This window comes from Lineus longissimus, chromosome 3, assembly GCF_910592395.1.
Source record: "Lineus longissimus chromosome 3, tnLinLong1.2, whole genome shotgun sequence".
NCBI classification, from domain to species: Eukaryota; Metazoa; Nemertea; class Pilidiophora; order Heteronemertea; family Lineidae; genus Lineus; species Lineus longissimus.
Genome location: NC_088310.1, coordinates 5,705,041 through 5,716,983, shown reverse-complemented (window position 1 = coordinate 5,716,983; position 11,943 = coordinate 5,705,041). Strand labels below are relative to the sequence as shown.

At 42.5% G+C, this 11,943-nt stretch overlaps 3 protein-coding genes across 6 annotated transcripts; all 3 read right to left on the bottom strand.

Annotated features, from left to right (window-relative positions):
- Positions 1-162: 162 nt before the first annotated feature.
- On the bottom strand, positions 163-2,891 carry LOC135485536 (uncharacterized). Of its 2 annotated transcripts, none has more exons than XM_064767642.1 (4): positions 2,741-2,881; positions 2,067-2,191; positions 1,279-1,626; positions 163-943 (listed from the first exon to the last, which is right to left on the bottom strand). In XM_064767642.1, exons 2-4 carry the CDS (start codon positions 2,160-2,162, stop codon positions 551-553), a joined length of 837 nt encoding a protein of 278 aa, XP_064623712.1. In that variant the 5' UTR covers positions 2,163-2,191; positions 2,741-2,881; the 3' UTR covers positions 163-550. The 2 variants fall into 2 exon arrangements, with proteins under 2 accessions (XP_064623712.1, XP_064623711.1); XM_064767641.1 differs by having other exon boundaries at positions 164-943; positions 2,067-2,185; positions 2,741-2,891.
- Positions 2,892-3,105: 214 nt separating this feature from the next.
- LOC135485535 (uncharacterized) lies at positions 3,106-7,005 on the bottom strand. The gene is made up of 2 exons (XM_064767640.1): positions 6,723-7,005; positions 3,106-5,042 (listed from the first exon to the last, which is right to left on the bottom strand). The coding sequence occupies exon 2, from the start codon at positions 5,028-5,030 to the stop codon at positions 3,792-3,794; it is 1,239 nt and encodes a 412-aa protein (XP_064623710.1). The 5' UTR covers positions 5,031-5,042; positions 6,723-7,005; the 3' UTR covers positions 3,106-3,791.
- A 787-nt stretch (positions 7,006-7,792) lies between these two features.
- LOC135484927 (ethanolamine kinase 1-like) lies at positions 7,793-11,467 on the bottom strand. Of its 3 annotated transcripts, none has more exons than XM_064766635.1 (9): positions 11,322-11,467; positions 11,034-11,171; positions 10,438-10,703; positions 9,928-10,083; positions 9,627-9,769; positions 9,320-9,406; positions 8,912-9,075; positions 8,715-8,800; positions 7,793-8,336 (listed from the first exon to the last, which is right to left on the bottom strand). In XM_064766635.1, the coding sequence occupies exons 2-9, from the start codon at positions 11,157-11,159 to the stop codon at positions 8,279-8,281; spliced, it is 1,086 nt and encodes a 361-aa protein (XP_064622705.1). In that variant the 5' UTR covers positions 11,160-11,171; positions 11,322-11,467; the 3' UTR covers positions 7,793-8,278. The 3 variants fall into 3 exon arrangements, with proteins under 3 accessions (XP_064622705.1, XP_064622706.1, XP_064622704.1); XM_064766636.1 differs by having other exon boundaries at positions 11,034-11,168; XM_064766634.1 differs by having other exon boundaries at positions 11,034-11,467.
- Positions 11,468-11,943: the final 476 nt, after the last annotated feature.

Genomic DNA, 11,943 nt, shown 5'->3' with positions numbered 1-11,943 from the left:
TACAAGGGTTTCTTTCTCTAACCATCTTGATCATCTCAGCCCATCATGAAGGGTGCAGTCACACTCCATATGCCCCCCCCCCCCGGCCCCCCCACACACAAGCACACACTTTCAACCTACCAACAACCCTAAATCTTCAATCATTGGGTAGGAATAAAGACGAGAAAATTTACAATAATATATGATTTATTTGTTGATATGCTACACAATGATTATCACAATGGAACAATGAATAAGGGAATTAGATGAGGTATGAAAATTACAATGTAAACACTTTACAAAATAGAGAATATCAATATGAGATATTTATACATACTTGATATAATGTACACTCGACTTACGACAAAATCGACCGGTGTGAAAGTAAATTATTAAAGTCCCTCTCGAAAATTAGCCCTCCCACTACTATTCAGTGTTTGATCAAGGGGTAGAAAGACTGAATAGTGTATCGGACCGAAATCATCAAGGACTTTCTTTCTTGGGACCATTATCATTATCACACCAGTTAATCAGCGTTCCCGTTTTCTGAACACGGAACGATTTGAAATCTCTAACACTTGTCATCTCTCTCATTCCAATCGGCTCTTAGCGCCAGCCGTATTTTCTCCTTCTCCAACCGTTCCAGCCGCAGCAGCGCATCCTCCGGCCCTTCGTATCTCTTCTTTACTTTGAAGATCTCTGCCCTCCGTCTGCCGACCTCCTGCCTGACTCGCTCCCTCTCATGATCAGCTAGTATATCCTCAATAGACCTGGCCTCCGGGGTGTTCATTAGAGCCGTCAGCTCCTCCTCTCTCGCCTGCTCCTCGATCCGCTCCCAAATTATTTCGTCCGGCACTTCATTCATGGTCGGGTTGCTTGAGCGAAACTTGGCAACCTTTCCCCGCGCCTCTTTGATTAATGGGTCTTCGTGTTGAGAGTTGGTCTCCCAGTCTTTTTTAAGTACCTGAAATGATAGGATTAGATGATCATGTTAAAAATCCGACTTCAGTTGAAATTAGTTAAAAATCATGAGTAGGCCTATACATGGGTAGATGGGCCTCAAGGTGAGGCTTGTCACAACCATTGATCTCACATGATGAACTATCAAAATGTAAAAAAACCCACATTAATTCGTCTCTGCAATGGGCCTACATTAGAAGAGCATGCAGGAATACTGTTCAAGGAGCACTGAACAGCACTCATTTACACAGTTCAAGATATCATCTTTATCATCGCAGTCGATCTGATCTCAGAGAAGGTAAGATTTGATTAAAATGTAAAAATGCTGGAAATCGTCACCTGAATGGTTTGATTTTCTTCCTCCCTCTCAATCCTCCGAAGGCAATCGGCATCAGATTCTCCCTTTCTCTTCTCTTTATCAATCTCCTCCTGTCGTTTCAGCACCTCATTGAAAACCCGGTGCTCCTCATAATCCGCGATTGCGTAATCCTTGATGGCCGAGCGCATCATGTGACGCTTGGCGTAATTCGCCTTGGCCTTCTCCCGTTCCTCATTCGTGATCTTGAGCCAGAGAAGATCGTCTGCCATCTCTGGCATCATCCTGTTTTCCTCGCGGTATCTCTCCACTTTGGCACGAGCCAAGTTTACCTTCCGTTCGAGTGACAGGGTGGACGGGTAATTGACTTTCTGAAAGAGCGAGGTGGAGAAAATTAAAATCAGAACAAACTAAAGGCACCGAACGCTCGCCCATGCGAGTTTCATCCGTTGTATTTTCCTACAAGTGACACTGTCTTGTAACCGATTTCATCCAGGCAATATCTGGGTGTTTTTCATAAGGAAATTGCAAGAGATATGTGATTCCCTGTATAACGATGGAGTCTCTAAAAACGATATGGTCTTTTAAAAGTCTTGCCGTTATCAATGATTTACGACTTGCCGCCGCAGCTCTGGCAGGTGTATTTTCGGAATTGGAACCTCTGCTGTAGTGATTGGTTCACTATGAATCACAGCCCCGGAACTTAATGCCGCAGATCCCATTGGACAAGGAAGCTGCAACAAGTCTCGCAGACAATTTTAAAATCCTTTTGGTTTGGCTCGCTAATAGCGTTTGTTCCATCCCTGCGTACCTTTTCGATGTCTGGCGTCCTGTACCACAAGGCCATGGCGCCCTTCGGACGAGGGGTCTGGTCAGCCGCCGGACGAGCCGTCTTGATGTCATCCATGCCGTGTGTTTGTCTTTGTATCACTGTGACTAAAGGAAACGTTGAATAAAAATAATCACCTTGTATAGGAAGGATACATAAAAACATTTCATCGGTTCAATGTGTTTCCCAGTGAAGAAGTAGGAAATGTCACCCTGGAAAAAGTGTCCAGTTCAGCATCATTGTATTCTGGCGGTTAATGGTATAGTTCTAAAGAGGCCATGACTATCAATAACCCCGAGACAAAAAGCGCCAATAGGAGGATCCAAAGACGCGGGACCAACCTTTACCGGAGACGAGTGGCATACATGCAGAACCCCTGGAACGGAAGCTATCCCGAAGTTCGAGGGCCATGCATACCCAGCTGCGAGTGTCATTTTTCTTGCGGCTGTCTATTCTAAACTTCCAGATGTATTCAACCCCCCCCCCCCCCATACCTACTCCTCACATAGCAAACCATGTCAAAATATTGAGGGTCATACGAATGTCCTCATGGCGACAAGAAGATACAACAACCAAGAGCCATTTCAATAATAAACATAGTAAAAGCAATGTTATCGTGCTCCACTTCTGACCAACATGACTATTAAACTTCTTACCTGAAAATGTTCTTGAAACGAATCTCGCAGATGTTTACAACGAATCCTTCCTGCTAAAATCCTTCGGGCTAAAAATGCGAGGCCAGATGGACCATGCAATACAAACTGCCAGCACTGCTGTCTACAAAGCAGTGGATATCTTTACGTTTCGATAGTGTATCGCGTTGCTAACTGAACACCACAAGGTTTCCATTGAAGGGTTATTGATGGTCGATATATTGGTAGGACAATATTAACTAGACGTCACAGCTCAGCGAAGATCTACACATAGTACTAGAGCTATTAATATCATTATACATCGCTCGAATCAATAATAATATATGAATTCAGGCCTGTTTTATCATGGGGTCATCCGTTTTTATCAAAATATAGTCAAAACAGAACAGAAAGTACACTATGCGAGTGGAGATAAAAAATCATCTCTGAAAGCACCCTTTCAGGATGAGAGGGATCCGCCGACAATAGTAGGCTACGTGTATTGTACTGTTTTGAAAATTTTGATAACTGTGGATGACCCGCAAACTGATGATAATGTTATCAAAGGAGAGGTGCCTGGCCTATTGGTTGTGATGTTATTGAGAGTCGGAAACTGCTGTATAGGATAGAGTTAAAATTGTGGGATAGGTACTCATAACATAGTGAAAGTTCTTTCATAGCTCTTTTTTCAATTGTTCCGTCCTTTATGTCCTTTGCCTAACATTTACCACCGTTCTAAAGAAACCATGGCAGTCGGACCGTCCCCTTCATTTCACCAAGAATCGCACCCACACGCACCGCAGGGCTTGTATTGTTATGTCTGTGACTTGATGGTTTGGAATAAAAGACAAGGCTGCTTTCGGACATATACTTCATTTGCGTGTCATCAAATTTTAAAACTCCCAATAGCTCTGTGAGGAATATAGACAACTCCTCCCGAAACAGCTGTGCACTTCCTCCCGAATCAGGTGTACCACGCAGTGATGGGCAAGAGTCCCTCCCGAAATATCTACACCAGTCAGGTAGGTATAAGCTTACTTTGCAGTGTAACTCCCTCCCGAAACGGCAAGACACCTTATTTACGCTGTTTTAAATCATACGGATCTGCAGTAACTGACTTAATCGATTCTTTTTCTACTCTAACTTTTTGTAACACCTTATCACCAATCATCAACGTCTCCTCTACTTTCCCATCCACAATATTTCGATGAACAAAGGGTATAAGATTCTTAAACTTTTCACAACTCGCGTGTATTTGTTTCGCACCTCGTTCTTCTTTATGATTGTACCACCCTGTTTCACAGTCATTTAGGGAACCACCGGTATAAGCGTCTTTTAGAAAACCGAGTGAATTTCTTGGGGTATTAATCCAGAATGTTTCAAAGGGACGTTTATGTAAAGGAAATACATCAGACACTTGATATTTGATGTATTTGAATTCACTCGCTATGTCCCAGAGTTGTTTGTCATTCTTGGCAAAAAACTGAACATCCAAATATGGCCACCTCCACCCATATTGCGTCTTCCGCCATGATTGTTTTGAGTAGAACTTAATCCTCGGCCCAGCCGGAGCAGCAATATAATCGGGTTTTAATTTCTCCAGTTTTTTTTGCAGTTCTTCTCGTTTTTTGAAGTCACAGAAAATGTCAATGTCGTCATCCCACGGGATGGCACCGTGATGGCGCCAGCTTCCAAGAAGCGTCCCGCCGTACAGAAAACAATTAATGCCAATTTGATCCGCTTCTTTCAAGAACACCCGTAGCAGATCAAGTCCTATTTCTTTGTCCTTTATTGTCGTCATGCCACGCTTTGCCATTGTAAGGAAGAGCGTCCATGTTGTTTTTGGTGTTTTGAAGCTGTGCTGCCATCTTAGCAAATCAGCAGACGTCCAGTTTCCTACCGTCTGCCGCGTTCCCGACCTGTGCTCCGTCTCCGGGGAAGTGGCGTCCATTGACAAAAAAGAAATCTCTGATTGTTTATGCGTTGCATCACCTTGGCTTCTTTCTTTCTTTACCTCTTCGTTCGTGGCTGATATAACAGCCGGTCGACTTATTTCTATCTGTCCGGATTTCGATGACGGAGGTAACCCAGACGCATACGTTGGTGAGATTTGTTTTCTGACGCCGTCTCTCAAAAGAATTGGTTTCTCCGGATGAAATATCGACACAGGCTGTTTGGCAATTAAATGTGCTCTTGGTCTGTTCTTCATGAAAGCAGGTTGATGGAGATAGAACGCAACTCTGTACCATCTGACAATAAGTAGGACAGGCACAAGCAAAATTACTCCACCCAGGAAGTACTTTGTTCTCCGCATGATGTGGTTTGCCTGAAGAATAAGACAAAGAGGGTCAATAACATTTATATAGACACAAAAGGCTGAATTAAATGTTCATACAATGTTAATCTAGAACGTGTGCCTCTGAAAAAAACGAAGGACTTCGCTTCTCATGACCTCTGACCTTTGCCCTTTTCCTGTCACGGTTTTGTCCTTCATCTTTGAAAAAAATAGTCCTTCAATCAGGAGACGCGGGCCTGCAACTATCACACACCTAAACGACCGGATCCTCAGATCCGACATTTCTATAGACGTCAACTGGGTGTGGGATTTAGGTGACCAGGAGGATAATGCCGTGCCTATTCGCCTCGGCCATGCGACTTCTCGTGTTTATTTTGTGGTGTGAGAAACATGTGTCCCCTCATCAACAACCAAATGAGCCAAAATTAATATATTGATTCGGACCTTTTGCACCTGTCTTGTAAATGTGGACATCAATGCTCTACATTGAACTTCGCCGGCGATATTGCACTGGCTCGGAAGTACTGAGTTTTAATGGCTGCTGTAATTTTTTTGAATATTGTGTATTTTTCCACACATCTCTGTACTTGTATTGGAAAGGTCCATCCTGGCACCAGTGGTTTTCAATATACTCTGCCTCTCGATATATGAGGTAGAAAAGGTGCTATCCGCTCCAAAATATCAACCCACGATGTTTTTCAGGATAATTCGCCAACAGAATTGATAGAAACCAGTCTTCAAACTCCACAACTCGATTATTTCAGAAAGGTCTTACCATAGGAGTGATAATCAGTGAGAAAACTAACTGCCCCCTCGTTAGTGAGGTAACCAAACTAATTGAAGTACAAAGGCTTGATCTCCGGTCACTCACTTGGCAATTACTTGCATTTGTCGTTATGCGCTTCTGAACGACTAAAATCAGTTGGATATAAGCGCTATATATAAGTCCCATTACTAACATCATCACCCAGCTATATATTGGCCTGTAAATTCACGATTCAAGCTCTACTCACTGGGAGTAGAATAAATTCTTAAAGGCTCCAACCCTGCCTTAAGCCCAGACCCAGTCACTAACAAAATCCAAAATCCAAAATCCAAAAAGAAAAAAACGATTATTCCCACAACATCAGTACTTTACCTCATCAACCGGGTTCGGTTACTTCCTGCGTGCATTCAATGGCATGCATCCTGTTGTTTGACCCATCACATCACTGACTAGATACGATGCTCAACCCATTGGACGTGACCTTATTGCCCATTTTATCACATGGAAGTCGTGAATATATAGTACGACTAAAACTTTTAGTTCATGTATATATTTTACGATTTCCATAACAACCGCGCTCATCGCTGTTCTGCTGAGAGCATAGCGAGTGCATGCTGCCGTCCCTGTGACCAAAGGAGGTTGGGGTCGTGAAAGTGACCGGGAATGTGACCAGCAATTCACATTCAGAATTGTGTGGTCTGGATAAATTTAGCACCTAATATAAACGCCTATCTTTTAAAAATCTTAAAACTCATGAAACGGGTCTGGTCTATAAAAGGCGGATTACGACGAACAGTTTAAAGCCTGTCCATCCTTCAGGTACCGTTTACTGCATTTAGTCTGAATCCAGACTCAGACTCTTTAGTCTGAATCTGACTTAATGGAACGTCGCGCAAGAAGTTGAACTAAATTGTACAATTAATGAAAATGGTCTATAAACCTACCTTTAACGGTCTTTTCGAAAGAGAGCACAGGAACGCCGACACCAGGTACTACTCCTATGCACGCAATGATCAATAACCGCTTACAAGTGTTGAAAAAGCCAACAGCCGCTATAGGAATCCTGTTATTTTTTGCCGCTATTTTTTTCATAGTCTTTCACCTCTCGGTACAAAACTAGTCCAGCGATTCGATTGTAATCAATAATTTTTCATGATCCACGTGGTGTATAGCAGCTGATAAAGTTTAATTTGTGTTCGTGCAGTTGCATTGACACGTATAAGGGTATGCCAAGTTATAGGCCGTGTATATTTCATCATAGGAGCAACACGAGCTGACAAGCTAATTATATAAACAGGCTGTAACGATACACCTGGCCCTGTATGCAAGTGATTCGAACAGATGGTCGCATATACTTCAGAGGAATACCATGTATATCGAACCGATCGAAAAATCAAGAAAGTCATTGAATATATATAAAAGAGCCAACTCGGGCGTACCGATCCAAAGATGATACCCCTGCTTGCCACCATGCGCCGCCACTTGTAGTATCACACAAGTACATGTACTAATTTTCGCATGCGTTGCGAGGCAGTTTTTGTCGGCACACAGCTTCATCGTCTGGGTAACCCTGCCTGATGCATTCAGTCGCTCACCGAGGATAGAGTCACAACCAGTAGATCTACTCCGTGGGATCTCCATGTAGGGCGGAAAGCTTCGAGGGGAAAACTCCCGGCATTGGCGACAACTCGGAAAACGGGGATCGTTCCCTGACTGGTTACCGTCCGGACATTTTACATATTGATTACAGATGACTGCATCTCTGGCAGTTTTTACTGAAAGTGTACCATCCATAATGGTGCCTCTAGTGCAGATAAATGCCTCGCTTTCGGTTGTCTCATAAACCAGTGGACTAGAGTTCTCGGCTTCACCCTTATACCCGGGAATTCATATTTAACCAGCCAGTGACCTTATAAAAATGAAGAGAGTACGTATACTACGGTCGGAACATGACGCTATGTGTATCGATCGGGTTTTTTTATTAGAAGAACATGTATATTGATGGAGGTCATTGCCGGCTCAATTTTATCACTGCAATATCAGTTGTAAGCGCTGTATCATACATCATTAGTAATTGGTGAAGTATAGGAGAGCCCACATGAAGAAAAAGACTGAAAAATATTCACTTTTGACATTTCAGGCTATTTTTTTATTGTAAAACATTGTATAAGGTACATGTATTATATTTACATGTACATTGACAAAATATCAAGTGGAAATCTGAATTTAAAAGAACCCAGTGACTGTGAATATAGATGCTCACTTCTTTGTCTGTGATTTTCTTGCAAATAGGTCAATTAACCACACAATATAGAAGGATACCCGCTATATGACAAACACTGAAACAACCCAACAAATGGACTGGCTGGGCTCCATCCGACAGTGCATGTACGAAGGGGCAGTGTGATTTATGTGTAAGTAAGGTCCGGTATCCAATGAGTCGAGTCCTTTCATGAACTCAGTGTGCCGCCACAAGTATACACTTTAAACCAGAGTCACGTCATCTTAGCACCCTATTCTTGTTTTCGTAGTAATATTTCAGTCGAATTTTATAACAGCTGAAAGAAACAGAGAAATATACCATTAAAATTATTTTTGGGGAGGGATACGTCCTAACAATATTCTGATTCTGACCTGCCGATCATTCATCAACAGTGTAGGTCAGTCATAGTCTATGCACTCCTGAGGTTCTCTTTACTACCGAATATATTCAGTATCAATCACGTTTGTAAGCAACTTTTTTAGCTGCAGCTGCATGGACTATCAGTAGAGATATACATGCCAGAGTGATATCTCACCTTTGTGGAATGTGGCAGAAAGTACTATAGCAGTAAGCATATTTGGAAGTACGGGCTGAGATTTTGCCCCTTATTGGTACTTATTCGCAGAAGATGTTGAAAGTCACAAACTAGTCGATGAAATTCCGTTATACTCACGTTATAAAGGAGCGGTAGCTGATCTTGTCAGATCCGACTGTGTTTACAAATTGTGGCAATAACATCATATGAATGAACTGCATGATCTGAAAAGCAAAGGACAATATATTACGCCTTAGTGCCCCTGTAAGAATACAACTCGGCCCAAAAACCTTAATAGTGCTGACGTCCTTTTCAAGCGTGTTATCAGTTATTACCAGGTAGAATTTTTCTGCAAAGACTCTGTATTTCTCCACCTCTTCCTGATTGACGATTTCTTCGTTTCCATCCAAACGCCTCAACTCCTCGAGATAAGCCCTGATGAAAGCCCTCACGAACTCCGGGCTATGGTTATGCTTTTCTATGTCACTCTCTGTTAAAGCTGTAAAAAGGGAGTAAAAATCGCTGAGTCTGAGCTACTTCTCAAAAGGTCAAAAAGTTCAGTTTCAATCCACAATTTCAATCGTTTCCATTGATAAGATGAGTAAAATGTGTCGACATCAGCCATTTTTGAGCTTTTCGAGACCAATTAACTGATGATACATTATATTAAATGCAAAAACCATCCAAAGATTTAGTTAAAAAGAACAAGGCCAGCCTAGGAAAGCCTAGCAGATCTTACCCACCTATTGACGTGTTCAACAAGAACTTAGTCAAGTCTTCGATCTGAATTCTAAACCCACACATCTCATAATCTACGAACGTCATCACTCCTGCAACATAGATCATAAAAGATACTATACACATACAATGACATTGTTAAAGCAAGATACAATGTACAGTACATGCATTTTTGACCAATGCTGACAAAAATCACACCACCACCGAATGATAATTGTTTTCCCGATGACACGTATATAGACCTCGCGAACCCATGCACGGACGTACCCGGCGATAAGCACGCATCAGTTGCAATTCTTCAAGCTTACTTACCAGTATTTTCGTTATATACGAAATTGGTCGGATTAAGATCCCCGTGATTCAGGACCCTTGGCAGGCCCATGTTGTCAATGACGTATTTTATGAAGTGTAGTTCCTCTAGTAGTTCTTCCTTGTCAGGAAGATCCTTGTAAAATCTGAGTAATGAAATACAAAGGTGAACGAAGTTACCAGTTGGTATATGTGTAGGTGAATAAAAAGATGATATCGGTAGGCGTTCGATCAAATATGGCGTCCAATTTCAAATTAGCCACCAAATTACTATTGAATTTCTTAGATTTCATTTTCTACTCACAGTTCATGTAATTCTGGGTCACTGAACTTGACTGGCCATCCAATGAGTATTTTCTCTGCCGCTTCAGCCAGGTCCATGCCATTACCGATATTATAGGCCCGTGCTGCTTCCATCGTTTTCCGGCAGTGGTACCTCGCAATGGTCTTCGCAACGATTCTGCCGATTAGAGATGACATTCATTATAACACTAGATTCAAAGCATACGGTATGCAAAAATTGCACCTCGCTGGATCCTTTGAGTAGGCTGGTTACTCTAGACTTGCAGAGCTAAAGGGCGATGTTGTGGAACTACTATAGGCAGAAGAGCGGGTAAAAACCACGGCGAAGCCCAGGCGATGACAGACTCTTAGAGCGTTGCATCGACGACTTTTTATTTCTAACGCAGCGCGGCAAAAAAATAACTATTCAAATAGCCGATGCGACCGGCTTGTCTGTCACATAGTCTTACAAGGACACGTAAGGGCAGGACGCCTGAATGACGATGATGATGATGTTGAATGGTCCTCCTACCTAGCATTTTCAATGTCCTTGAAAGGGTGTTCCAACCAGCCAAACGTCTTCCCTGGGAGGTAAGCCGAGCAGAATCCATTGTTAAAAGAACAGTAGACTTTCGGCCCGAGTCCTATCTCGCCACAACACTTTGCCATTGCCAGTTCATTGCCCCTGTGAATGAGGTCCTCGAGGGCTACCCCAAACATCCGCACCACAATGGCTGTCTCGTCCTCAGTCCCGGTGTGACACAGCAGCATCAGATTAATGTTCCCTTGGTTCATTGGCTGAAAGAGAAATAATTTCCTATGTTTCACCATCCTGACGCCGGGAAATCATCATCCTGACGTTACCAGTGGTGATTTTCAATATACATGTACTCCCCTCTCGATATTTCAAACGAGGTATTTGTATACGAGGTAGGAGTATAGCAAAAACCTGATCTGAGGATGGGAAATCACGGGTTGATGCTTCATTCGATCCATGATGCAAAATTACAAAATGTCTTAACTTATCGAACGGTAAATGCAAACAACCCCCGACTTCTACATCACTGAGACCTTCTAGGTATACCGACATCACAGTCACAGTTGAACATAATAAGCGCAATTCCTTACCTTAATAGTTATGCAACATGTAGTCCACTCTGGTCGTATTATCTTGATTATCTGCAGAACATCCTTTTCGTAGTCGCCCTTGTCTACGTGGATGTCGATTTCAGGACAGCCAGAGTTTTCAGTCATCTTTTATACCTACTAAATGAAGTTCATGTATACATACAGATAACGCTTGATAGATGTCATTTTGAAAAAAGATGTCCCAGCTAGATCTATAGGTCTGAACAACATGACATCCGCTCGATCGAAGCACTGGTTCTTTGAGGTATACAATCTACACAACAATACCTGTAGGATATTCCTTTCTGTCGAGTCTATTAACACTGCAGTGGTTTCTCCTACATCCAACGATTCTATAAACGCGCTGCATTCATTCTACATGTTGTTGGGTGATACTTTTTGATGTACCGTACATCAAAATACTCAATAGTGAGTATGGCCTACATTTGGAGTGGAATGCCGTATTTCGAGCGCATTGTGAATATGTAAATATGGTTAACACATGGCGCATCGATTTTTGTGTTCAGGCGGTCTGTGTCGGGCGTGGTGTTTCCATGGTGAATCTCGATTTGGTCAATGCATTTGTTCAGTTTTCGAGAAGAAAACAACAGCAGGTTTCACGAAGTATAAAGGTTTGTGGTGTCATTTACGCGAGGCTCGTAAATCAGCTTCATACTTAGTAGCAAGAGGAACCAAGGTACTCTTCAAAAACAAAAGGTGACGAAAATAGGCAGGTTTCGCAAACCTACGCGAAGAGCTAGGTAACGACGAAGCATATGAAGTATACAAATCGACCTGACCCGACGACTTTTTTTGGGAATAGCATTCCGCGAAGATGACGTCACTGCAGCTGCTGCCCTCTATTTCCCCATCGCTGAATTACAGGCAATGTCGGACAAACATGCGGTTT